Source organism: Mauremys reevesii, linkage group 6 (assembly GCF_016161935.1).
Source record: "Mauremys reevesii isolate NIE-2019 linkage group 6, ASM1616193v1, whole genome shotgun sequence".
Classification (NCBI taxonomy): domain Eukaryota; kingdom Metazoa; phylum Chordata; order Testudines; family Geoemydidae; genus Mauremys; species Mauremys reevesii.
In genome coordinates this window covers 36,771,645-36,799,549 of record NC_052628.1, presented here as the reverse complement: position 1 = coordinate 36,799,549, position 27,905 = coordinate 36,771,645, and the positions used below count along the sequence as shown (strand labels likewise).

The 27,905-nt window shown below is 41.1% G+C and overlaps 1 protein-coding gene and 1 long non-coding RNA gene across 6 annotated transcripts in view; one reads left to right on the top strand and one right to left on the bottom strand.

Annotated features, from left to right (window-relative positions):
- The window catches only part of LOC120407537, a 58,707-nt gene extending 58,048 nt beyond the window's left edge, over positions 1-659 (top strand). The window contains exon 3 of the long non-coding RNA XR_005600092.1: positions 162-659. This is a non-coding gene — a long non-coding RNA (uncharacterized LOC120407537). The remainder of the gene's footprint in view (positions 1-161) is intronic.
- LOC120407534 (THAP domain-containing protein 6-like) overlaps positions 653-27,905 on the bottom strand; it is a 29,455-nt gene continuing 2,202 nt past the window's right edge. For 4 of the 5 annotated variants that reach the window (XM_039543191.1, XM_039543187.1, XM_039543188.1 and 1 more), the window contains exons 2-6: positions 7,989-8,104; positions 5,314-5,521; positions 4,528-4,632; positions 3,674-3,769; positions 653-2,014 (exon numbers count right to left, since the gene is read on the bottom strand). In XM_039543191.1, the coding sequence (XP_039399125.1) occupies positions 1,820-2,014; positions 3,674-3,769; positions 4,528-4,632; positions 5,314-5,521; positions 7,989-8,068 (684 nt within the window). In that variant the 5' untranslated portion in view covers positions 8,069-8,104 and the 3' untranslated portion in view covers positions 653-1,819. The remainder of the gene's footprint in view (positions 2,015-3,673; positions 3,770-4,527; positions 4,633-5,313; positions 5,522-7,988; positions 8,105-27,905) is intronic. The other variant, XM_039543192.1, reaches the window with a different exon arrangement.

Below are 27,905 nucleotides of genomic sequence, written 5' to 3'. Positions count from 1 at the left end.
TTGATGGAGGTTTGGTATGTGTATAATGTTCTGACAACTTCTGTTTATGGGATAATAAAATACCGGTGTGACACAGATTGCCTAACCTGATGTGCAGTTATTGTACAATAAGAACAGTTTTAGCTGGTGCTTTTTAATTGATTAATATTTTCAATTTGCAGGAGTACATCTGGACTATCACAGTTCTGAAAAAAGTGCACAACCCGCTGGTCATCATTTGAAGATCATCACTGGATAATGCAGAACCTGATTCAAAGGCAGCTGAAGTCAGAGAAAGTCTTTCCATTACCTTCAAAGGCCTTCTAGTAGGTTCCTTAATACCTAAACAAATAGGGACAAATTCCACACTGCGCCACTTGGGAGGCAGGCTGCAAAAGGTGCAGCCCACAGCAGGGGAAGGGCAAAGGCGGCTAATATACCATCTTTGCATTTACCTAATTCTGGACTGCTCCACCCACCAGTGCACTCTCGGGCATGAGCTTGACCAGCCATTGGGGCTGCAAAATTGATGGCAGCTTTGCATGGGTGTCTATGGGCTAAATTCACAGCCTAGATTAGCTGGCATGCCTTGTGCTCTGCCCATTCCCCTCTTGTCCCTACACAGGGGGCACCCTATGTGAAGACTCAATACTGCACATACTGTACACGGTAGTTATTTTTCATAATGAATTTTAATAGGTTCAATTTTAGCATGCAATATAGACAGCAGAACTATATATTGATACAATGGACTAGAATAAGTCTGGATCCATTAAACAACATTACATTTTACACACATACACCCCCTCTACCCCAATATAATGCTGTCCTTGGGAGCCAAAAAATCTTACCGCGTTGTATCGAACTTCCTTTGATCCACCAGAGTGCGCAGCGCCCCCCCAGCACTGCTTTACCATGTTGTATCCGAATTTGTTATATTGGGTCACGTTATATCAGGGTAGCGGGGGGGGAGGTGTACACACACACACTTTACTATGTGTGATCATAAGATTTAATACAATAGTTAATGCAAATGCCAGTCTTTCAAAAAAAAAGTGTATATTTCAAACCATTATGTAAATGGATTTTATAGTGCATGGGTGCAATGACACCATTGCGCTGTTAGAAATTAATGCACTTAAAAGGTGACATAAGATGGAGAAGGGGGGAAAAAGACAACAATGAATAAAGTAGATGCCCTAAGCAAAATCTGTGATGGTTGGAGATGTCGTGAAGGTTTTTACTGCTAGAAGTTTTGGAAGAGCTGCAAAAGAAGTGTGTCATGATGTGGTCTTCTCAACTTTTTGCCATTAAAAATTATCTGAAACTAGTCTAATACACTGGTTAAATATAAAGAGATATGAACCAATACAAATTTTCATAAATGCTGCAATATATTTATCAGGTTTGGGGAAATTTATAAATACTTATTGGAACATTCTAGTGTATTATTTCAAAAAGCCATGGCTCTCTCAGGTAAATACAACCCACTTAGTAAATGTCTACAGAAGACTTTTTTAAAAAAGCAGTAAAACTCCCATCCACCCTCCATGAAACTATATAGCTAAAAAATAACCATGTGGGACACATGAAGAGACAGGGAATTAAAGTAAAAGGCTGACATTCACTCCCTGAACAACACAAGTGCCAATCTTAACTTTGAAGTTTCTAGCTTTTATATGAAAACTTCAGTAATGTTTACAGCTTTTTATTTAATTAAATACATTCAAAAATGACATATATAGCAATAAACATTAGTGAACATTTCTTATCCAACAGCTGGGTGCAGTGGGAGAGAAGACTTGTCATTCAGCCCCTGGCCTTTGCACAGATCTAGCAATCACGTTATTTCCCATGACAACATGTCTTTAGAGTGCAGCTTGTCCAACAAGATTTCCATATTTTTATGGAATCTCTCTTCCTGATCAGAAGCATTTCTTAATTTTCTTCTGAGCTTGTGATTCTCTGCTAAAAGTTCATCCAGTTTCCTCTTCAGAGTTTTTGGACTGTCTGTGATATGGTAATGGTGGTCTGTCTAATTTAAAGATAAAAGAAAGCAACAATGCTGGATTTTTGCAATTTTTGTTAGAATCAGAGCTAATTGGGACTTAATTTACAAAAAAAAAAACCCAAACCAAAACTAAAAAGCCTCCGTGATTGGAGCTCCCTGGTGGAACTGGGAATAACATGAGGAACTCATAACAATATGGTGCAAAGCTGTGGAGAAGGGAAAGAAAGTACAATACAAGTCTACCATCAGATCCACTTGCAGAGTGCCTTTGTGCCTATACAGTGCCCCACTGAAGCCAAGCTAGCAGATCTGATTGAAAGATGGGGCACTAGAACTCAGCTGCCAGACATAAGTACCAAAGCTCATTCTGGCCCTATTACAATACACCCTAGTTGTCAGCAATGTTGATTTACAATCTGTAGTGGAAGAAGCACCTGCTGACATGCTGTATTGCCATGTACTGGCCCAGTTTAACCTCTGCCCACAGGAGAATCCTCAGAGTTATAAGTGGACACAGGATATAGAGTCCATTGAATGCTCTAATGAATAGGATACATTAAGATATGGGTCTGGCTCACACAGCTCATCAAAAAATTCTTAGGTGCTATCAGTAGTGTGGTGATAGTGTAGACTAATGTGGCAGCTATTATTTATTCAGATTTGTTAAAAGGTGCCCATCCATTTCACGGGGGTGTTTGTAATTGTGGACTCAGCAGCAACTCATCTACTGCCTTGAATGTTGCAGCCTGGTGTATCAAGGCAAGGGATGCTGACCAAACATCGAGGTTCTGCTCTATGGAAAAGGTACCATGCAATCTTTAAAATCCACCTGAAAAACCATTAGGTTAGTAAAGGGAACTTTGCAAAAATGGCTCATCCAAAGGATGAGAACATTTCTCCTCCTAAAGCTGCACTACTGAAGCAGCACTTCGCTTGAGTTCTGGGCTTGGAGGTCGAAGTGCTAGCAAGTTAGCCCTTAACTCTTTCCATGGCATGCTATATTAAGTTCACATATGTGAGCTTTACACCTTCTGGATACCTCATTTCCATATAAAATGTAACTTTTTCCCTCTGACCAGCTGGGCATTTTGTCCTGAACTAGCTTACCTAGATGTAGAACCTACTTCTACCTTTGTAAGTGAAAAATAAAAAAAAATTCTGAAAACTGTAGTTTAGTGCCTAGGATGCACCTTGACCTGGTAACAGTATCACCTATAAAGCCAAGAAGGTGGTTGTCTCCATGTCCAATCTTTCAAGTTTCTCTAGGGACATGGTTAACAACAGTGTCTTTTGAGATGGAGACACCTGTCCACTTGGGACTGGACTGCAAGCATGTACTCATTTCATATACAGTGGCTACTGCTAAATATCAGAGCTTTTGCTTCATTTATTTCTTTTCCTAAATACACAGGGAAACAGTACTACCTCCTATAGCACTGTTTGGTTACTGTAGGCAGATGCTATCTTGAACTGTAAACAAAACATTTAACACAAAATCATTGAGCCTTATAGCTTATGTTTCAACATAGTAAGATTCTCATGGGTAGTGTGGAGTCAACAGGAGTTAAGAGTGTATAAGGGTTTTAAGATTGGACTCAATGTCAACAAGAGAACATTTTTTAAAGCCTAAACCCGAAAGAATGTAAAAGGAGGACATGTACCCATTGTAGTTTTGATGCTCACCATTACTGTGTCCTGTGTATTACACACCCCACTGGTGACTACCTCATGAGCACAGCTGAAGTTTTCTGTTAATCTTTTTGGGTTGTTCGTTGTTTTCTACAAAAGGAAACAACAATGCAGGAATTTAATTCCCCCCTATGAAACCTCAAATGGAGTGGGAGACTGTGAATGATGATATGCCCCAAAAAAGAATTAACAGGATACAGTTTTTTCACAGCTTTTAAAAAACGTTTCTGCCTTTCTCTCATTCCAGTAGCAGTGAGAAATGGGAGTCCTGTATAAACTTGGAAATTCAAATGCTCTCTTTCAGGCCAGTTCATATGCATGCAGATATGATCACATGATGCAGATGCTTCATGGCTGAATGTGAAGAACATTAATTTGTTGCAGCTTATACAAGTTATTGAAAGACAAAGATATGGGTTTTCTGATATCTAATTCTGCTCAAAATTCTTTCCAGCAGTCCTGCGCTATGGGTATAATCCTGACTGTAGTGAGATCAGTGGCAGAACTATCAATGTCTTCAATGGAGACAGGATTTCAGTCCATGTATCTTAATCATTCCATGGTGGATGTCTATTGCCTCACTGTAAACCCTACACAAGCACATTTTACATTTTTACATCTTTGTACTTTTTGTTCTCCAGTAAGCCTAACAAATGTTAATTGTTGCCCCAAGACCAATAAAGCACAACATTACACAGTATCCCAGATTATTTTTAAATGCTAAAATAAGCAAGTATTTGTCCTATTTAAATTGACACAGAATTGGTCATTAATACAGGAAATACAAAAGGAAAGGCTCCCGTTGTGACACTACTGTTTCAGCATTCAGTCACAGTTCTGATGCTTACCGTTACATACACCTCAGTGGGATCTGCCGTGAGTGGAGGATTTTCTAGAAATGTGCCAGCCCATTTGGAGTTCTTCGCTGATCTCCGTAGAGAATTATCTTTTTTCTACAAAACAAAGAATGCAGTTAAAGTTCAGAGAGAACTGCAGCTCAGAACCATAGTTGTTGGCAATGGGGTTTTCATCAGCAAAGCCAGGTTTTATAAATGTTTGTTTAGGTGTTGACTCTGCCGCCTTCACACCTGCTTCTACAGGCATCAGATCAGGCTCACTGTTAGAAAAGAGAACCTGGCCAACTGTAGAAGCTGCCACAGAGATGTTGAGACCTGGTCCACATAAGTGTGAATGGGAAAGGTACTGGTCTATGCAATTGTAAATAAAAGGAAAAACTGTCCATAAGAAATTCTCTCTATTGAGATGTGATCCATGCTGCAACAAATTTAACAATTGCAGTCTTTAATTTAAGAGAAATAACAGGCTGAAAGAATCTGAACTAGAGACAAGGACACAGCTTTTTCTTTTACTTAACCAATCAGTTTTTAATTACAGTTCTAGAATGCATAATTTAACCACTGATATACATACACTCCCTCTGACACCTCAACACACTCTGCCCCCAAGATTTTAATAAAGCTATTTTTAGATGACCTAACAAAGGTTTATTAGTATATTAGTAGCACTCTGTGTGAAATGTCACTCCAAAAACTTGCCACCTGAGGTGGTTATGTACTTCAGTTGATAATGAATCAGTTATTTTTAATGAAATCACTGTGTGTCACATTTTATACCTGAAAATTGTCAGGAAAGGAAAATATAGAAGGACAACTCCCTTCCTTTAAAAATTTCTTTCCATTAATTTCTTTGAAGCAATCAGGATTGAAATGCTGAGAACAAATCATATCCCATTCAGATGGTGTCCAGAGTTTGCCACTCACAGGGTCAGCCCGATGTACTGCCTGGGCCCACTGCTGTTTTTTCTTATTATCCTTGGGAAACCTAAAACAGAAATAAAGTTCACAGACCAAACAACGTCAGCTGGGTTTTGTTTAGTAATTATACTTTACTTAGGGGTGTTGTTACCCATACAGGCCATTACAGTCAATGGGACAACTCACATGCTTAAAACTGTGCACGCAGGTACCTTGCTGAGCTGGGGCCAGAGAGAAACAGCATGGTCCAGTACACAGGGCATGGCCTGGGAGCTAGGGGACCTAGATTCTATTCCCAGCTTTCCAACTGACTACACTTTTGCCCTTAGGCAAGTGACTTAAATCTCTGTGTCTCAGTTTGCCCCTCTGAGAGCTGGGGATAATAATGTAAAGTAGTGGAGGTAGCTGCGTTAGTCTGTATCCACAAAAAGAACAAGGAGTCCGGTGGCACCTTAAAGACTAACAGATTTATTTGAGCATAAGCTTTTATGGGTAAAAAACCCACTTCTTCAGCACAAAAGCTTATGCCCAAATAAATCTGTTAGTCTTTAAGGTGCCACCAGACTCCTTCTTGTTTTTTTGGAGATAATAACGCTCACCTACATTTGTAAATCACTTTACGAATCTGAGGGGGGAAGAAGCTAAAATATTGCAAAGTATTTAGTGAGGGTGACAGCTCAATTAAATAAAAACTAAAAAGAACATACTGGTTACCCACTGGGTTTGAAAAGAGAAGGTATGCAGGGAGAAACACAAATCCCCTTATTAAAATGTCCAGTTGGATAAAAAATTTGAGGGAAAGAAGTAATGTACATACATCTAAGTTTACTAGATACACTGTAAGACTTTCACAACACAATCTCACATGTTCTTTCTAAATGGTGAAATTCTCATCACTTTGTCCAGTCCATCTAAAATGACTAAGCACTGAAGAGTATACTGCAGAAAACAATTGCTCATTAGCTTCAGAGAATTTACTAGATGACCTAACAGGCTTATTTCCATTTCTTAGTTTCGGTGATATGCATGTCACATTCACAAACCCAGTTCTATTTAATTTCACGCCACTCAGTTCCCAGAAGCAGCACAGACTCCACATACAGAGAATCAATTATGCTTTTAATATCATATAATTTTCAAGGATTCCAAGGGAGAAATAACGTTAGTGTAGATGATACTCTACTAAAAATTCATAGGTGCCAGCTAGGAGAAGGTTTCCATCTAACTCAGACTAGGGCAACACAATGGACAATACAAAAGCATAAAGGCATTGGTGCACAATTGGTGAGAAGGAAGATGGGAACGCTTCATGAAAGTGGATTTTTGGAAGGATCTGAAAGAGGCAAGGAAGGGTGCATGATGCTTAAGAAGTAGGAGGTAAAGGCAAGGAAGATGGGTGTTATATTCTCCCAGCTGTGTGCATATGACCCAAATTACTGGTAAACAGAGATAGATGCAAGTATTTTTCAGAAGATTATACCATATGCTTGACAATGGTTGCTTTGGCCCTCAGAGGTTTAGTTTGAAGGCCATATTTTAAATAATTAAATTAATAAAAGACCATTTATAAATCATTTTCGGGTCAGGCTGTGGGAAATGGCATGGTCTGGCACTAGAACTAGTGCTTAGAGAAGGGAACTGAGAATCAGGAGACCATAGTTCTAGTTGGGACAGTGCCACTAACTCTCTGTCTAGCCTGTACAGCCAAACATTCAAAGGCAGCCTTCATCTTCAGAGGTGTTGAATACCTAAAATTCTCATTTGAGCCAATAGGGGTTTCTGCATTTGAAGCCTTAAATCTCTAAAGCTGAGCACCCAAAAATTATGGCAGCCAGAAGCAGAGGCCGCTTCTGATAATGCGGGTGATATCCTTTCCACTGCCCCTGCTTCATCCCCTCTGTTTATAAACCAGAGATAGTAACAGTTCCCTTCCTCGGGTAGTTTATTGGGAGGCTACAATTAATGAGAATGAGTAATATGCAGTACAAAACTAAACACAACTCGTCATACATTAAAATCTCGACTAACAGGTACTAACCCTCACTTCTCTCCCACAGCCCTTCCCATCTTTTTGTCTGTCATTCATGGCCTCTTTCCTGTGCACAATTCCTCATTCATATCATTGAACATATGTTTTTTGTTTTAATTTAAACAACATTTTGTATTTCACCTACTGGATGTTACTTTAATCAGGTCGCTGCACTGAAAGCCAGGACCACAATTTCCAGTGCTCACTGAGCTGTGCTGCTGCTTTTTTGTATGCTGAAATTACACTCCTCAATCAGTGCTCCTTACCAATTCCTGACAGGAAGTGCTGCGTCCAATTCATCAGCCAGGAGGAAAGGCTTGCAGTGGGGTAGCTCCTGGCATCAGCCTGCCACTCCAGAATACCAGGCTTGTGAGATGGTTTGCTTGGTCAAAATACTTAGGGTGAAATCCCTACTGAAATCAATGGGCATTTTGCTCAAGATTCCACCCAATATCTGTAGTACCTGCAATCAGAATTCACTGCTACCCAGGATCGTCAGGCTCACCTATGAAAAGTTATTCCCTGCTTCCGATTTAACTTTGTGTCTGCATTACTGCAGTTATATGCTGCACAGTATTTCACCATGATAGTCCCCCTCAGAGATGGTTACTGCATTCAGTGCTGTAATGAGAAGAGAATAGATGTTGAACATGAGATCACATTTAGAGGTAACATCTGCTGAAAGGGCATCAATGGATAGTTTCTGCAGTACATTTCCAACTAGAAGGCTGAAAGTAGAAGGGAGAATGAGAAGTAATAATAATAATTAATAAAGCAAACTACACCTCTACCTCAATATAACGCTGTCCTCGGGAGCCAAAAAAATCTTACTGTGTTATAGGTGAAACCGTGTTATATCGAACTTGCTTTGATCCACCGGAGTGCGCAGCCCTTCTCGTCCAGAGCACTGCTTTACCGCGTTATATCTGAATTCATGTTATACTGGGTCATGTTATATCGAGGTAGAGGTGTACCTTCTTCCTCCACAAGATGTGATATAAGTACGCTGTAGTAAGTGCAGGCCCTGATAAAGGCCCAGTTGAGGCCTGAACTAAAGTATGGTCAAGACTTTGCTAACATAAAGCAAAGTTAAGCTGTGAGCCAGAGGCAGGCCCTGTTCACAGAAGTTGGCAAGGAAAGGGCTGATGTTGCATAAACATATATTCACCTACTGTAGTAAAGTATAAACATGGTACTAGCACACATTATACTGGAACATTCCACAGATAGCAAGGAACAGGCTGACCCATCCCAATGACAGGGCCAAAAGGGTAATATGATGGATAGAGTTGTTTTGATCGAACCAACATGTACAAGGTGAGAGGCGGCACCTTACTACGTAGAAGGGTTGTACCTCAATACGTCCAAAGTGATGTGTAACTTGTTTGTACCTGTGTATAAGAATGTATCCCTGGGGCGGTGTCTTTGTCCAGCCGAGGGGGCAGTGGAAAGTCCCACCACTGACTGAGCCGGGTCCATTGCCAAGAGGCACTCTCTCGTAGTATGCCCAGTAGACTAAGTAATCTGCGGGGAACTGCAATTGTGTCCAAGATCGCAATAAACCTAGCCGACATGACTCTGCATCTTACTAGACTCTGTGGTCATTGGGGGGTTCTCGTCGGGTCTGCTGTGTCAGCTATCTGCAGAGCTGGGGCAGCACACAGAGGGAACACACGCACACAGCCGAGTGATATCAACATTGGAGAAAGCAGAGCACCACACCGGTAACACTCTGACAACATATGCTAAAACAAGTACTGTATTGATATATTCCTGTATGCTGATATTATGGACGTATACTTTACTCAGTTAAATGCAGTAATTCATGTTTTGTGTATAAATAATCATGCACAGTCACTAGGAAAAACAGCCATGTTTATTATTAAAAGAAAAGAAAAATAGCTTGCCATCATTCTGAAAGCTGGTAATGCAGTGGGCAGTCATAGCAGGACATCATTAATATCATTGTGCTGTACTTAACTGCAATTGTGACAACTTTCCACATATATATTTTTTCCCAATAGAGTGTATTCAATAAGAATAACCTTCATTACTTTAAACAGGTCTGCAGCAGCACCTGAAATTTGTATCTCAGAGAAACAGAAAAACAGCTACAATGGCATTTGCAAGGCAGCCAAAATGTCAGAACAGCAGTCTCAAAGTTACATCACATTAGCCATACAAATCCATAATTACTGCTCAACTGAGAAAGAAAGCTGAGAAATTCAATTAGTGCAATAATAGGGGATGCTGGCACAGAGGTGCCAGTTTCTATAGGCAAGGAGGCTACACAAACAGAGAACGGGTATACTGTGAAGTGTTAACCTATAAAAGAAGTGCACCAAGTTATAAAATAAACACAGGAAAAAATAAATAAAAGCAAAACTGAGGAGGTTGTTTTCTTTGTGTGCACAGTGCTGAATTTGTGGTTTATTCTTTCTGGAAAGTATTGTACCTCCTTAGCATAAACAGTCACAGTGAGGCAATTAAAGAAAAAACAAAACAAAACAGTTTCCTGCCAAATACGACTTCAAAACAAACCTATAGCAATATGACATAGTCCAACACTTCATCTCTCTTAAAAACAGATAAGAAAAAATGTATTTCAAAGATTGCAGTTGGCTTTGTTATACTGGAACAGTACACTGAGTATTTAATACCTGGAATGTATTTACCACAGTTTTATAGAAAGTGTCATCATCCCTCTGGCTAAAATTGAACAACTAATTTTATAATTCAAGGGTCGTTTACTCAACAGTTGGAAATGCCATTCTTTGGACAAGTCGGAATGTGTTCCACAATAACCGCATCAAGCAAACAACAATTCAAAATAAATATTAACAGGACTTCATTTAATGCAGGAGAAAATGCCAGATCACATTTTTCTTTTCTTTAGAAGGTTGAAGAATGCAACCCTTGAATACAGGAAGACAACTATATCCGTTTTGCATAATCAGGCCTGAATCTGCAAAAATCAGGTCAAGTTCTAAAAAAACGTGTCAGAGAAGGGACACAGCACAAATTCCTTTTGTTTTAGGGCCTGATCCAATGCCCACAGAACTTAATGGGAGTCCTTCCACTGACTTCTCTGGACACTGGATCAGGCCTCTCATCTTTAGACATTTGTTATTACTAGACTATATTTCTTACAAGTTTCTTCTTGTACTCATTTACTCTTCCAGCAAGCAGAAAAGTAGTACTTTGTACATATAATCTTTATTCATGCTTAAAGGAAAAATATATATTGTAGAGCTTTTTTAAGGGAACTATTATCAATGTCTAAAATTATCTGAAATATCAAGGTGAATTAGCACAACATGAACTGAAACACTGAAGAAACTATTTCAGCTAGTCATATACTTTGTTCTTAATTCTATTACTTTTATTTTGTGTAAGAGGATTGCATATAAATTTAATAATCAGACCTACTGAAGAGCTAACTCCAATCTAATTTGGAGACACATGATAGCTAAATAAATAGCACAGAAACACCAAAGAGGCATCACCATCTCTGTGATTAGGACAAGAAAAATATTACCATTAGGGTTATTAGCTTTGTGCAATCAGTGTTCCCCTTTACAGCCCATTCAGTGAACTATAATTTATGGAGATATATACCTATCTCATAGAGCTGGAAGGGACCTTGAAAGGTCATTCAGTCCAGTCCAGTCCCCTGCCTTCACAGCAGAGCCAAGTACCATCCCTGACAGATTTTTGCCCTAGATCCCTAAATGGCCCCCTCAAGGATTGAACTCACAACCCTGGGTTTAGCAGGCTAATGCACAAACCACTGAGCTATTCCCTCCAATAATAGTCTAACACTCTTATCTGAGGAGGGACCAAACAAAGGAATTGGTTAAAAACTGAGAAATAATTAAAAAGAGGCAAGTGAATTTGTTATACAAGAATTATACACACTGGTAACATACACTACTTTTGGAAATATCGCCCACGGCTACCTCAAGGATGTGAGAAAGTGAGCTGCTGACTCTCCTGGAGAGTAATAAAAGGCAGGAGAACATCTGCAGAAATGTTATTTAAGGGACATCCCATCACCCCCCCCCCCCACACGCACACACACCTCTCTCTCTCTCTCCCCCCCCCCCCCCTCCCTCCACAAGTGTACGTCCTTGGTTTTGGAAGAGGGAGTGACTGGTTGGGAAGAAGACAGGGCATGGGGAAAACTGTTCTCAGCAATATCACTTATGTATTTATTAATTTCTTTCTTTTGATTTTTATAGTGCTTAATGCAGACTCACAGAACTTCACAATTAAACACTCTTTCAATGCAAAATGTACCATTGATTTAATAATAAAAATGAGACTAGACAGGGCAGGGATGGTGTCCCTAGCTTCTGTTTGCCAGAAGCTGGGAATGAGTGTAAGGGAATGGATTGATTACTTGTTCTGTTCATTCCCTCTGGGGCACCTGGCATTGGTCACTGTCAGAGGACAGGATACTGGGCTAGACGGACGTTTGGTCTGACCCAGTAGCGTAGCTGCGGGGCAGCAGCTGCTCCCCCATCAAGCACAAGTGGTGCTTTTTTAATTTTACTCACCTGAGAGTGGGGGAAAAAAAAAAAAGGCACCACCCGCTGCAGCACCTTTACAGCGCTCCGGGTCTTTGGCAGCGGGACCTTCACTCGCTCCAGGTGTCTTCTGTGGCACTGAAGCTTCATTGCTGAAGTGCCGCTGAAGACCTGCACTTTTTTTTCCCCCCACTTCCCCTCTTCCCTCCACCTGGCTACGCCACTGGTCTGACCCAGTATGGCCATTCTTATGTAGACCATAAGAGAATAGAGATTTCACTGATGCGTGGATGAGAAAGTAGTAGGAGCATCGTTCACTAGGGAGCTGTGCTGCCACAGAGGGAATCATGGGAAGTAATGGTGGAGGAAGTGGCCTTCTATGCATATGTTTTGACCTACAGTGGCTGCCCTGACATCCCTGGAATTATCTTTTAGCACTCAAGATGTCTTCAGTTTGGACAGGTAATGGCACCTGCCCACGCCTGAAGACTGGGACAGGGGCACAACCCATCTCCTTCCCACCAGAGGGAATCCTATGGCCTTGAAGCTGTGGAATTTTCCATCTCATTTCCTTGTTGTGTGGAAGGGCACAATTTTCCCTAAGAGACCAGAATACTCTTCCTTTATCTGGCCTGAAATGGTAAACTCAAATTCATACAGACATTTACATACAAAATGGTGCCATTAAGCTGACTCTTAGTGGTGGATAACTGTGCCCTGCATTTATATATCATAAATCGTTGCTTCACTTACTGGTACTTCTTTCCTAGAGGCAAACACAAACTAAGTGTGCATATTACAGACTCTCTCTTTCACTTATCTGGGTTCTGCTACATAATCTCAATACAAATACTTTAATTTCTAAATGTAATGTAAAGACCCTCTTGTTTATTTACAAGCATCCTCCTGCATGTCACATTCTGGTGTTATCAATTGCTATCAGAGCTGTTTGGGTAATATCAAGTAGTTCTTAGAACCACGCAATAAGCACATTGTCATTCAGGAAAGAGGCATGTGAGTGCAAATCTTCAAAACTCGACAGAAACACAGCATAAGAGGGCATTTAAAACTATGCTTATTTCTGTAAACAAGGAGAAAACCTTTTTTGGTAGCATATATGAAGCATGAGGAGCAAGTCTAATCTAGATGTGAAGATTCTATAGTTCATATTTTGCTTTTGGAGAAAGGGGGTACTGAGAATGCCATGTCCTCTGCTGTGACTGGTGCACTGCTCTGTAATCTGATGCATTTGCACTGCTCTTTGTTAATTTAGAAACCAATCCTGCCCTCCCCCACCCCACCTCCCATGAGGCCCTGGACAGAGCAGAACAAATGTGGTTCTATTCCATGGATGAGTCAGGATTCCCTGTGCCTGCATGGGGGATTCAGACCCTAAACACAGAATGTGTAGGCTCCCTGCATGGAGGATGGGTTTACATGGAATGAGATTGGAGCATTCAAGGCTATGCCAATCCACTGGCCGAAAGGCGTGAGGGGAGGCAGACAGAGCATCTGTGTGACTTCTATAGTGGCCACAGAGAAGGTCCACACCACATCTCCCCTGCACATATGCCCTGTATTGAGGTAATGTGGGAAGAAGATTTTGATCTCACTGTCACACTGTCTGATCTAGAGAATCAAAAGTAAATCTCAGCATTTTACAATCACAGCGGCACTTAAATAGACACTTCCCTTTTTACACTGATTTATATCACAGTTCATTTAAAATCTGCCCCTTTGGATAGCTGCTCATTGACTTTAATTAACTTATATTTAATAACCTCAAAACATGGATGCATTAAATATTGGCAGTTAAATGTGTTTGAGAAAAAATGTTCTAGCTTTCACAGTTACAAGTGCTACGTGATATCTATTCAGATGGACCATATATTTCTCATTATCTTCTACAAATCTTTAAATAGTTTATTATTTCATATGTGTGTTAGCGGAGCTGGGACAAACCCCCTCCAAAATCTTTGGTAGTTCAAGAATAAGAAGGGAAATCCCCATTCGAGGCCCTTGTCTCAGGAATTTGTTTCCTTCCTTGGTCCACCGCTGCCTAGATTTGGCACCATTCCAGGCATGCTGCAAAAACCCAACTTATCTTGCAGGCATCCAGGAAGGTTGGGAGCTCATATCTGGAGGGGGTGTAAAATGAAGAACAATTTCGGTGGGGTCTCATAAGATGGCTGCCTAAAGTGGCTTTAGTTTTTGTGGGAGAGTCTGTTAAGTAGAACATTTGTAATTGGAAAAACGTATGAACTAAAACAGTATTGAACATTTTAGACTTTTTGTGAGTTCTGTTTTGCGAGATGCTTGGTGCTCTGGTTCAGTATGGTGGGTTTTGCTCTTTCCACAGCAAAAACAATATGAAGAAACAACACAGCACAGCTGGATCCCAAATAACAGTGCTTACTAAATATACACAAACATGCAACACCTCGCTACACCCCTACCTCTGCTCTGACTGGTTTCTGGTGGCTTTTGAAAACATGTAACACAGTGAGTACCAATGGAGGGGCTCACAAACTCTTTAAAGAGATACTAACCTATTTGGATGCACTACATTTGGTGCTACAGGTTTTAATAAAACAATAAAAATAATTTTGGAATGTAAAAAAGAAAAGCATTCCATATTACTGTGCTTTCTTAAAAAAACAAGAAAATGTAAAACATCACAATTAAAGACATTTTGGTGAACAACAACATTCCTAAACACCATGAATACAAAACTACCACAGGTTCATAAAAACAAAAACAAAACTGAAATGTTTTTGACAAAACCTGGTTTGAACTGTATCTAGTAGCTCATGATATTATGTAACAAAAGTGCATGGCACCTATTGTAATACACACCCAAGCAAGAAATAATTGTATGCAAAAAATTCCAAATCAAAACAATAAAAACCTTCATATAACACTAGCTTGAGATTTTAACTACAAAGAGATGGATCTTGATTTTCATATACACTAAGGCCCTTTTATGCCACTCTGGCAGAATAAAAGGGCCTTAAAGACAAACATAATTACATTTATACTCACTTTAAAGAAGTCTTAGACTTAGACCACATCTATACTACACACTTTGGTCGATGCAAGTTATGTTGGCAGACAGCCACCAAAACGTGTATATTGCTCAGGCGTGTACACATATGGTGGCTTGCACTGGCACTGCAGGTACTCACCAAGAGCGCGGCGATGCAAAGTGTAGTGCACCGCAGGTAGGTATCCCAGTGTGCCACATGCTGCCATCTGGTGCAATGCCTTTTGGGAAACTTTCACAATATGTTGAGGATAGAAATGACTTGCCTGGTGATCTCTGGATGCAAGGGTCAAGTTCCCAGCATGCAACTTGCTGAATTTCCTAATACCATCCATATCCCATAATTTTCATGCATTTAAAAAAAAAAAATCCCAGAAACCTGTACAGCACTTTTCAGTATCCACCATCTCTCACGGAAGCATGGAGCCTGCAGAGCTCTGCACTGTTCTCATGAATGTTGCAAATATAGGATGCTTGATTCTCTTTTATTTGGAAACCTGCAAAAATGGGGGACATGACAATTTCCTCAAGCAGAGCTTGCTAAGGGACATAGTGAAAAACAATTCAAGGTTGTGGGTGGTGTTCACAAAGCAGCAGATGGTGGAGCATTACTTTTGGGCCCCAGAAATGAACACTGACTGGGACCTCTTTGTAATATAGGTTTGAGATGATGTGGATGCGGAGGCCACATTCCTCGATCTGTGTACCAAGCTCACCTCAGCTCTCCAGTGCAGCGACACCAAAAATAAAAACTGCATTGACAATGGAAAAACAAGTAGAGATCAGTCTCTGGAAGTTTGCAATGCCAGACTGCTACCAGTCAGTAGAAAAACATTTTGCAGTTGGAAAACCCACAGTGGAGGGGCCGCCATAATGCAAGTATATAGGGTCACTAATTGTCTTCTGTTATGGAGGACTCTCAGCAATGTGCAGGACTTAGTGGATGGATTTTTGCAACAATGGTGGTTCCTGAAATTGCAGTGGGGCAATAGCCGTATTTTGGCACCTGCCCACCTTGCCACAGAATACATCATTAGAAAGGGCTGCTATTCTATGGTTATGCAAGTGTTGGTGGATAACTGGGGCTACTTCACTAATAACAATGTGGACTGGGGTCAGGGAAGGTGCATAACACTTGCATCTTTAAGATCACAGGACTACTCAGAAAGCTGCAAGCATGGCCATTCTTTCCCGACTGGCAGATTACCATCAGCAATTAAAATGCCAATAGTGATGCTGAGAGACTCACCCTACTCCTTTCTCCCCTGGCTCATGAAGCCATGCACTGGTCACCTTGACCACTCCAAGGAGAGATTCAGCTACTGGCTCAGCAGGTGCAAATGGTTGCTGAATGTGCTTTTGGTAGACTGAAGACACTCTGGCAGTGTTTACTTGCTAGCTGGATGTCAACAAGAAAAATATCCGGACAATTATAGCTGCCTGTTGTGTTCTGCATAATATCTGTGAGGCAAAGGGGGAAAAGCTCCCACAACACAATATGTGTTGTGAATTAATAAAGACAATTTTATTCTCCAAAAATAGAACTTTACTGAGTGGGAAAAACAGTGTAGAAAAACATTGCAAAAAAACAAAAGCAAAGGCAATGTAATACAAAATTCTAACAAATTAATGGAGTGGAACTTTATAATTGGAAAGGCAGCAAACATTTCTGTCCACTTCCGTGCACAAGTGTAGTTCGTCATGGCTACACATACACCAACCATGGTTTTCCTTGCTGTTCCTGGCGAGGAATGATAGTGATAAGGATGTTCCCCTTGATGCTATGTGGTATGTTGGGAGGTGCAGGGAGCAGAAACCATGGAGTTCTCCAAGGGCTGAAAAGGCTGGAGTGTCTAACATTTTTGAATCTATAGGTCAACCATGTGCTGCAGCATTTGGGTTTGCTGCCTGAGAAGTTCCATTATGTCCTGGTGCATTTCCCTCTCTTTGTCCTGCTGGGGTTCCTGGGCCTCTCTCTTGTCCTCTCTTTCCTTCTTTAGGTCGTCAATCATATTGGCCCTCCAAGCCCTTTGTTCATGGTCCAATACAGCACTGGCTTGTACGATCTCGCTGAACATGTCTTCCCTAGTCCTTTTCTTTCTCCTCCTCATCAGGGTCAGATGTTCTGCAGGTGTGGAGTGGGGGAGCACCACACCAGTAGCTGCTGATTAAAAAAAAAAAAAAAAAAAAGGAGAGAGAGGTGTACCACTGCATTTACAGTCCCAAAGTTTCACACACCACTTCCCTTATGCCCATAACAATGTTTAGTAAATAATGCTTATTGCCACTTCAGCTTTGGAGCAGCTTGGCACAGCACTGCTCTCCAACCACAGGCACAGTTAGCATGGTCTGCCAGGGTGGGAGGGGGAAGCTACTCCTGTTGCATGAAGCAAGAAAGTGACGTTTCAGTCCCTGTTCCCATGGGTCTGAGTATAGGGCAGTGGCACTGAATACTGGAACTATTTTCCACAGGTGCTGTTGGTTTTGGCTGATATCTCATATCCAAAGGCACAGAGAACACAACTGCTACTGGCATTCTGAAGCTGCCTGGGCCCACATGACACTAGCCTGTTTACTTCAATGATGCCAGCCAAAGTAATCACAAAGTGGTGTGGGAAAGTGTCTTCCTGCGGAGGAAGATATAAGGCAGCCATCCCCAGAAACCTTCAGAAGAGGACTGCAGAGTATCTCCACAAAAGTTTCAGAGAGATCTCTCAGAAGGATACAAGGGACAACCCTATGTACATAAACAAAGTGCTGTGCATCCCCGCCCAACCCACCAGGGGAATGAAAACCAGATGCCAACTTTACCTCTGTTTGTTGTACCTTTACTTTTTCTCATATAAGTAAATGAAAAGTTTACACCTTTATCTTGTTAACTTGGGGATGGGCCAGGTGCTATATTAAATTTAAAACACTGTAAGGAAAATGCTTGCACGCACTTACTCTCCTTCATCAGGCTCATCCATGCTCACTTGGTGGGACCGGCTAGACTGTGGTGGTGTTTTGAACAGGTCCTGGCTCACGGCATAGCTGGAGCTCCCAGCCCCTCTGCTTCCTCCCTGTTCACAGCAGAAGTCTCTGTCTCAGGCTCCTCTGAGGTATCCATAGTAGTCTGTGGAATGCTGATGGGGTATCTGCCACGTATGGCGTGCAGCTCATTGTAAAAACAACAGATCTGCAGGGCACCACCAGATCTATTGTATTCCTGGCCAAGTTCCTTTGCTTTCATGCAGCACTTCTACTGATCCCTGTCATATCCCTTTGCCAGCATCCCCCATGCAAGATATTCACATTTCTACAACTGGTCTATAGCTGTGCGTCCCACAGCCAATTCTCCCCACAGGCCCAGGAGATCCTATAACTTCTGTCTACTCCAGGCAGGAGCGCATCTATTATATTGTGCTGGAACAGTTGATTGGGCAGTTTCATACAACAAGGGAGAGCTGCTAGGTGTGCTCACTAAGGTAGGCAATCAAGAAAAAGCATTTCAGAAATATGTGGGGGGCTTCAAAGTGGGGGTAGTTTCCAGGATCTGTTACTTCTGGGCAGTTAAATTTGCAATTGTGAACAGAGTGTTACTGTTATAGAGAATGGGGCATTGTGGGACAGCTGCTGGAGGACTGTTAGGGTTGACACAGGTCATGCTGTATCTACACTCACACTGCACCAACCTCGGTAGGTTAATGATGGCTCTATCCTGCTCAGGGAGGTGGTTTTACTGTGTTGATGTAATGGGGCATTTACACTGGCTGGAAACAAAGTTGAGTATAGCCAGGCACAAATAGGTCAACGTAAGGGGATTTACTTGGTAGCACAGACCAGTCCTAGTGTACATGACACTTGTGTCTGTGCAACAGAGTTAAAGTCTTCATGTTAACATTAACTCTTCTTTCTTCATCTGCCTTAGATCAAACACATCACAATGCTACATGCCTCTAAAAACACTTGAGATGGAACACTATTTTAACATCTGTTATAGTACAGGATCACATAACATTCATCTATGCAATAAATATAGAACACTACTGTATATATGTACATCTATGGCTACAGACAACAGCTCAGCTACCTACGCCATATTATTTGCCAAATAGTATGTCCTGTTATACAGTATTGTGTGATTATGTAACTCAAGACCCTGTCATAGTATATAAGTCCAAGGGGGAAGAGGCAAGGTTCCTGTGAAAATGCCAGCTCTTACCAATGCTTTAGGCATCAGCTGAGCATTGACAAGCTCATACATAGAAACCAAACCAACTTACCTGTATGTTAGTATTGTTCAAAACAGGTGTTGAACTTGTGAAGATCTGTTAGTGTTTAGACTCTAAAATGCTGGTTAGTTACTGCATGCATTACTCTTACTCATAACTTCTGTAGCACAGGCTGTAAGGGAATATGTAGATTTTGCTTTATAACTGTAAAAATGCCTGCTCTGAATTTGTGAGCACAGCCAGGAGGAGTGGTTCCCCAGCCCATTAAGAAGGGCTATCAAAACTAAGTGGGCCATAGTGAAACATCATGATACAAAGATGGTGTTAATGACCCTCTTACACCGTGAAGATGATATGCACAAGAAAGCTCATCTCATCAGCTTGAATTCTGGAAGAAGGAAATAAAAGATAGTGACATAAAAATTCTTCATCTGTTTGCTCTTTGGACTCTTACAGGACTAGAGCTAAGAAACAAAAGCAGAGATCCCCAGGGTTAACCTGGCTTAGCCCTAAAAGACATAGTGCTGACAGATAATTACTGCTCTGTCACCTTTTGGAACCATAGACTAACTCATCTGTGTATATATGTTCCCCACTTTAACCTGCAAATAATTCACTCATTTCTTTTTCCTAATTAATAAATCCGTAGTTAGTTTATTATATGTGGCTACAATCATTGTCTTTGGTGTGAGATCTGAGGTACAAATTGACCTGGGGTAAGTGACTAGTCTCTTGGAACTGAAAGCAACCTGAATCTTTTGTGATCCTTGGTGTATATTGCAACCACTATTACTAAGTCCAGTTTTCAAGGGTGGCAAAATAGACTGGAGACCCCAAGGGGACTGCCTGTGACTCCATGGTAAAACTGTTATAGTGCTTCAGGAGTTCACATTTATTACTGGGTTGGTGAAATCTACTTATTGAACATACCGGAGGTCAGCACTCATGGTCATGAACCACTCCAGACAGCCTGACACACATCTTTCATAATATTAATATCATAGCCTTAACAATACAATATTGTTGCACAGCACTTTTAAAAGGAGTTTTAAAAAAGATGAAAAATAAACAAAGGACAGATTATTGCTTGTTCTGAAGTACCATGCAGGACATCTAAGTAGGGTCATCCCTGTGGGAGGTACAGGAGCCGGGACAACCCCCTAACCTGCCTTGGCCACTGGCTCCGCCCCCACTCCACCCCTTCCCGCCCCTGCTCCGCCCCCATTCCAACCCTTCTTCCAAGCCTCCGCCCCACCTCTTTCCGGCTTCTGCCCCCTCCTCCAAGCGACGCTGGGAGCTGGCGGGGCAGGCTGGGGCGGGGTCGCTCGCTGCTGCCTGCACCAGGCTCCCCACTAACCTCCCAGGCCACCCTGGACCCCACATCCCCCTGAAGCATGGAGACCCCCAAAGTGCAGGACCCAGGGCAGCTGCTCTGGTCCATCCTATGGATGGGATAGCTCTTCATCTAAGTGGCCACTGCCAGAAGACAGGCGTCTGGGTTAGATGGACTATTGGTCTGACCCAGTATAGCCGTTCTTATGTTATGTTAAAGCACAGCTGCTACTCCTCCTGCCAAGCAAATGGGCTGGGATTGGGTGGAGCTTCTCACCAACCCATTGGTCAACCAAGCTGGCTTGGAGTGAACAGGAGCAAATGCTGTGCACCGTAAAGGGATGTAGGAAAAAATATTCCCCCTCAGGAGCAAGGCAGAGACAGGAAAGGATGTGTGGATCTGAGCTGGAGTCAGTGCAACCACTCTATCTAGCCCCAATTCAAAAAAAGGTGAGGGAAATGCAATCTAATTAAAGACTTTCTATAAGCAATGAAAGAGTGGCTGCATTCCGGTACACAAGACATATTTCTCAGAGGTCTTCCATGTCTACTGACCAGGCTAGGGTGATGAACTATGTTTCAAAGAGCTAACCAATGGATGATTTCAAACATGGACACAGCTTCTTTTCAAGAGATAGCATACTAAATTTTGTTTGTATTACAAATCATGCAACTGAACACAATTGGGTTATGTATTTTGCCTATATACAGGTTAAAGTACATGTGAGATTTAATAACGGATGCAGAGCATTAGGAGCCCCATAAGGAACATCCTTTAAAATACAAGGCAAGTGGTCACTCAGGACCAACCTTATAAGATAAACAAGCTCCAGCTTGTGGCAGTAGAACTGAAAGCTAGTGATTTCCCAGGTTACAATTAATGCAAGAGTAGAACTCAGACCTACATCTCTTATATGACATCATTATTAAACAAGATATTGTTATGGCAGAAATTTGTACAGTGCCTAGCACAGTGAGGTACTGGGGCTCATGGGCACTATGGTAATATAAGTAATAAATAATAATAATAATAAAATCACCAAATGTCACTGTTACACAGTCTTGTAATTTTTTTCTTTGCATATGATCGCTATACAGTCTGAAGAAATGCTATACTCATAAGTTTGTGACGCATGTTCTTTGGGGGGAGATGTTGGGGGAGTCTCTCTAACTAGAGTCAGGCCTAGACTCTTGGGGTATGTCTACATTTAAAACGGTACCACGGTGCTGCTATAGCACTTCAGTGTTAAGAATACCTAGAGTGATGGGAGTGGTTATGCCGTCAGTGTAGGTAATCAGGCTCCCTGAGAGGTGGTAGCTAGGTCGACGGAATAATTCTTCTGTCTACACCAGAGTAGATTGGTATAACTATGTCTCTCATGAGTGTGATTTTTCACACCCCCGAGAGACATAGCTAGAGTGATGTACATTCCTGGTGTAGACCAGGCCTTAGTACAGAGTTGCTTCCTGGGAACTGACTGGGGGTCTGGGTTGACATTCATGAAGGTGGGGATTGCCTATATGGTGTTGCTTGTGACCACCTCTGTTCAAGGACTGGCATATAAAGTGTAAATGGACAAGTTACACTAAGAAAATATCCAGACTCCAAATTACTGATTTCTTCTCCAATGGAAAACTGACGTGCAATGGCCTGACATCTGCTACCACTTGGCAGAGGGAAAACAATATTTAATATTTTTTTCAAAATAAAATTTTATTTGAAAGGCAATATTTAAAATGGACTTCAGGTCATTACTATAAGAGAGAAGCAACCAGGCTGGAACTCTAGAGCCCTGAGTCTCAGTTATACAAAGGCCATTTTATGCTAGCCTGGCACCATAAAGGACCTGAAAGTAGGCAGAAACAGCCTCCTGAGAATCCCTGCTCTGCAAAGATACTCCTGTAGCCAGAGTACTGCTGGCGTTGGTGGCTGTATTCCCAGTACCTGATGGAGGGGGCATAGCTAAAGTGACCTGCACTATAGCTGTTATCTATTTCCTAGGGCCATTGGAAGCACACTATAAGCTACAGCAGCCCTGAGGTCCCCTAATTTGTGATCCCTCTCACTAGTTGTGCCATGTCTAAATTCTAGTTACATGACTTCTTGAGGCAGGGGCCGGCCTGACTAGATATTGGTTCTGCAAGGCAATTAGGATATTTGGATGTAGCATTTAAAAAAAAAAAATCTGTAAAGACTTAAAGACACATGAAACCCCTTGACTCTTCTTTCAGTTTTTGTTTCCTAGTTCCTGCAACAGAGAGAAGTGAAGAAGCAGCTGGTGGGGGGTTTTTTGGTTTATTTTTTTAAAAGATCAACCAATTCAAACTCTTGCTTCATCCCACACATCTTAATAATTTTTAAATGATAGATTTATAGCATCCTCTTCCTTGATGTCTTTTCTAAGGTTCTGATCCTACTGCCAGTGAAGTTAATGGAACCTTCCCCACCAACTTCAAACAGCAGCAGAATTAGTCCAGGAGTCGTGAAAATCTTTCATCTAACAAGGAGTCTCAGCTCCATTCTTGCCACCGCTAGAAGGAGCAATGCAAGTACTGGGGCATTTTATGAGAACCAGCACCTAAAGCTCATGGCTCTTTCCATGCTCTATTCTAGAATGGAGAGAGTGGAATTTCTCATGAAAATGTCTGACCAATTAAATAAACAAAACAAGCACGTACTACTTAAACTTTGGGACTGGGTAAAAATGTACTTGTTTAGTTCAAAATGTTTTGTTGATGAAAAACGGACCCCTGCCTGGAAAGGCACTGTGACTAATGCAAAGGAATGTTTTTGAATCAGAAAGGAAAAAAAGTGTGCAATGTACCCTCTGCTTTTGGAACAGTTCCTTGGTATTTCAGATTCAGTGAAATCTTGCCTTGGAGAAAACAGATTGCTGTGATCTCCGCAGGAACCAGTGTGCAGTGGGGACGGGGGGCAAAATGCTTCCCCTTAAAAAAGTAAGTTTGGGGGAGGAAATACAAATTCAGCAATAGAAAGAGGAAGAACTTTGTGGGGGAAGGGGGCAAAAGTAGCCCTATTTATGCAGAGCCTCTTTGTTACACAGCACGACACTAGCAACTCACAGACCCCATAAGAATTCTAAAATGACCTTGGAAAATTAATCTGAAATCAACAAGATAAAATTCAGTAAAGCCAAGTGCGAAGTACTACTTTTAGGAAAGAAAACTTAAATGCACAAATACAAAATGAGGAATAACTGGCTTGGTGGTAGTACTGCTGAAAAGGATCTAGGGTTATACTACATCACAAATTGAATATGAGCCAACAATGTGATGCATATGAGAAAAAGACTAATATCATTGTGAGGTGTATTAACAGGAGCATCATATGTAAGACACAAGGGGGAACTGTTCTACTCTACTTGGTGCTGGTGAGGTCTCAGCTGAAGTACTGTGTCTAGTTGTCGGTGCCATGCTTTAAGTAAGATGTGTATAAATTTGAGAGAATCCAGAGGAGAGCAACAAAAATAATAAAAGGTTTAAAAACCTGATCTATGAGTAAAGATTACGAAAACTGGGCATAGTTAGCCTTGAGAAAACAAGACTGAAAGGGGACCTGATAAGTCTTCAAATATGTGAGGGCTGTTATCGAGGATGATCAATTGTTCTCTGTGTCCATGGAAGGGAGATTTAGGTTAGACATTAGGAGCAGCAAAGGAGATTTAGGTTAGACATTAGGGAAAATATTTCTAACAATCAGAATAGTTAAGCACTGGAACAGGCTTCCAAGGGAGGTTGCTGAATCCTGGTCATTGGAGGTTTTAGAGAAGAGGTTAGACAAATACCTGTCAGGGATGGTCTAGGTATACTTGGTCCTGCCTCAGAGCAGGGGGGTGGACTAGATGACTTCTCGAGGTCCCTTCCAGCCCTACATTTCTAATTCTATTAAAAGTTCAATGCCCTTCCCACATAAAGCATGAGCTGCTGTTATGACACATCTTGATGGAAACAACACTAATTAGCGTAGCTGAATTAATGTGGATCAGGATAAGTATTATATAGTAGGAAAACAAAGCCAAGGCACAAGCAGGAAAAGCAAATGGAACAAAGGCTCCAGAAGGCTGTGATAGCACCATCAGGGGCACACTTATAATCATATGTACACTTTCTTTCATCCAGATAAGATGAACGAATTTATAAATTTATAACTGGGAAACAAAGAAAAGAAAAAAGCACTTTGCAAAGATGAGTATTACCCAAGGATACATTTTATCCTCATTTACAGATGAGGAGATTAAGGTGATTTTCCTAGAGACATGCTGTGAATTAGTGGCCCAGCTGGAAAAAAAATCTCCTTGTCTCCTGGACCCTTATTCTAACTACTAGAAAAAGTTATAGCAGTGCTGAGGTTCTTTTTTCACCATTAAAAAAAAGAACAAACCAATAAACAGCCATTTCAGTCATTACCATTCTGGGGTGGATTTGAACTAGTGACCTAGGTAGGAGATGGACGGCTTCATATCCAATTATCAATCTCTCAAGCAATCCAGTTTCCCTTACTATCTTTATGGGCAATTGACTTCCTGTTTGAGCTCTAAAATTGATTACTCATAAAAAGGCAGTTAAAGTTGTGATATAACAAGAGACAGATTAAGGCTAAATATGGTTCATGTCTGATCAAAACCACAGGGCACCAAAACATTCTAAGGAGAAGAAAAACAACGCTGCTAGAACAATAATTGTGAGTCACTTTTAAAGGATGAAGGTACTCAGCCATACTTTAATCTGACACTAGTCATGCATAATTTTTTTTGTCCCATCAAAATTTTAAAAGCCAGATACAAACCCACTATTATGAAACCAAATTGAAAAATGTAATATTCTCATTATTATTTGTCTTCCAGCAGTATCCAGAATGTGCTAGACATCATCTGCACACAGTCCCTGCCCTAAACAGCTTACAGTCTAAGAAGAGTTTACACAGATGATGTGGAAATGGATTGAGCACACCAGCAGAATTACTGATGATTTCTTCTGAGATGCTCAGGCCCAGCTGTATAAATGGTAGTAGCAACAGCACAAACGGAAGGGGCTCTTCATGCAATCTAGGGCAGTGGTTCTCAAGCAGGGGTCTGGGGCCTCCTGGGGAGCCATGACCAAGCATGGCTAGCATTAGACTCACTGGGGCCCAGAGCGGAAAGCCAAAGCCCCACCACACCAGACTGCAGTCCAGGGCCCCGAGCCCCATCACCCAGGGCTGAAGCCAAAGCCTGAGTAACTTAGTTTTGCAGTGCCCCCTGTGGTGTGTAGCCACAGGACAATTGCCCTCCTTGAGGCTGACCCTGGCTTTTATATGCAGAAAACCAGTTGTTGTGGCACAGGTGGGCTGTGGAGTTTTTATAGCATGTTCCAGGGGCCTCTGAAATAAAAAGGTTGAGAACCCCTGAATAAAAGATAAAGATGTACTGTAGGTCCACTTCAGCAGAACACAACTACGTTTTCAAATAAAGATTTGTAGCACACACAAAGAGGCTGTAATCCCCAATGGTACAATATAATTTTGTTGGCTCAAGTACAGCTATAAGAAACAGAAAGCTTACTGGTCTGCATATACTACAGATGTGTCATTCGTGGCCAAGAAAACGCTGATAAAACATCCACACGTTAGAGGTATTACAAGCTGGGGGCAAAAAAGACACCAGGTAAACTTAATGTCTACAGTTCTTCAAAAAAAATGTTCACCAATATGCAATGTAAGGGAGCTTCATATATGTCATCCAGAAACAAGAGTGATATTATTCAGCAGGTGGAATGTACAAGGTCAAGGAAATTATGAAATTAAATAGTACATGAACTTTGTAGAAATCATTCTCTTAGTGGGAAAATCAACTTATATTTTTATGGACACAAAATGGGACATATTAATGGAGTTACACCAGGGTTGAATTTGCTCCACAAAGTAGCATGATACAAAGGCAACTAGAGAGGCATTTAAATTGTGATTGAAACATTTAGCACTGGTTTTCTACATGATTCTACACCAATAACATGTCACCACCAGCAAAATAAACACATTTATTGAAAGCATATATTAAACATATACACTCAAAATTTCATTCTCATTAACGATTCCTAACATGAGACTGTTTTGCTTTTGTGCAAGTGACTCCTCCATTTTCCACAGTACTATTATATTCTCAGCACTGCTGTGCCTTCCTCTGCATTATCAATTATTTCTACTATGGTTGGAGTTTTTGGAATCTTGTGGTCGTCGTTTCACTCCTTTTTGCAGCCATTCTTTCTGAAGTTTGACAATGGACAATATTGCTAGACCTCTCCAGTGTCAGTTCACTTAAGGTTCCATCCTAACAAAACTTTCAATGCTGCTCAAGTATGCTAAAGGTTTTTTGTTTTTTTTTTAAATGATGGCAATTTAATATTATTGAAGTTAATTGGTTTATAAAATAATGTCACCAAAGGAGATAGTGTTATGTTGCTTTCCAGGAAATATGATGATAAACATATCATTTAGCCATGGATGGCCTGTTCATTTTAAGGTATTCCTAGTTTCCAAAACCAGGTAGTTCCCCTGCTATAATAAACTGTTAACTTAGATAACACAGTTTGTAAAATCATCTAACAATAATGCTAATACAATATCTTAGAAATAATAACCACATAATTGATTTAGATGAGCTCTGCATTTTCCTGACATTTGTAGAAGAAATTATACAAAGAGAGACACACACTTAGAGATTCCAGTGCTGATATAAGGGCTTCAAGAATTATAACATTCAAAAACCAGTAAGAGAACACTTCAATCTCTCTGGACACTCAATAACAGACTTAAAAGTGGCAATTCTTCAACAAAAAAATCTTCAAAAACAGACTCCAGTGAGAAACTGGAGAACTGGAAATAATTTGCAAACTGGACACCGTCAAATTAGGCCTGAATAAAGACTGGGAATGGATGGGTCACTACAAAAACTAATCCCCCCTGCTGATACTCACACCTTCTTGTCAACTGTTTGAAATGGGCCACCTTGATTACATTATACTCATTAGCACTACAAAAGTGATTTCCCTTGATATTCACCCCTTCTTGTCAACTGTTGAGACTAGCCCACTTCCACCTTAATAGAACTGGATCGTTAGCACTGACCCACCACTTGGTAAGGCAACTCCTGTTTTTTCATGTGCTGTGTTTTTATACCTGCCTCTGTATTTTCCACTCAATGCATCTGATGAACTGAGTTTTAGCCCACGAAAGCTTATGCCCAAATAAATTTATTAGTCTCTAAAGGTTCCTCGTTGTTAGTACAGGAAGTGAGACTGTGCTTTTC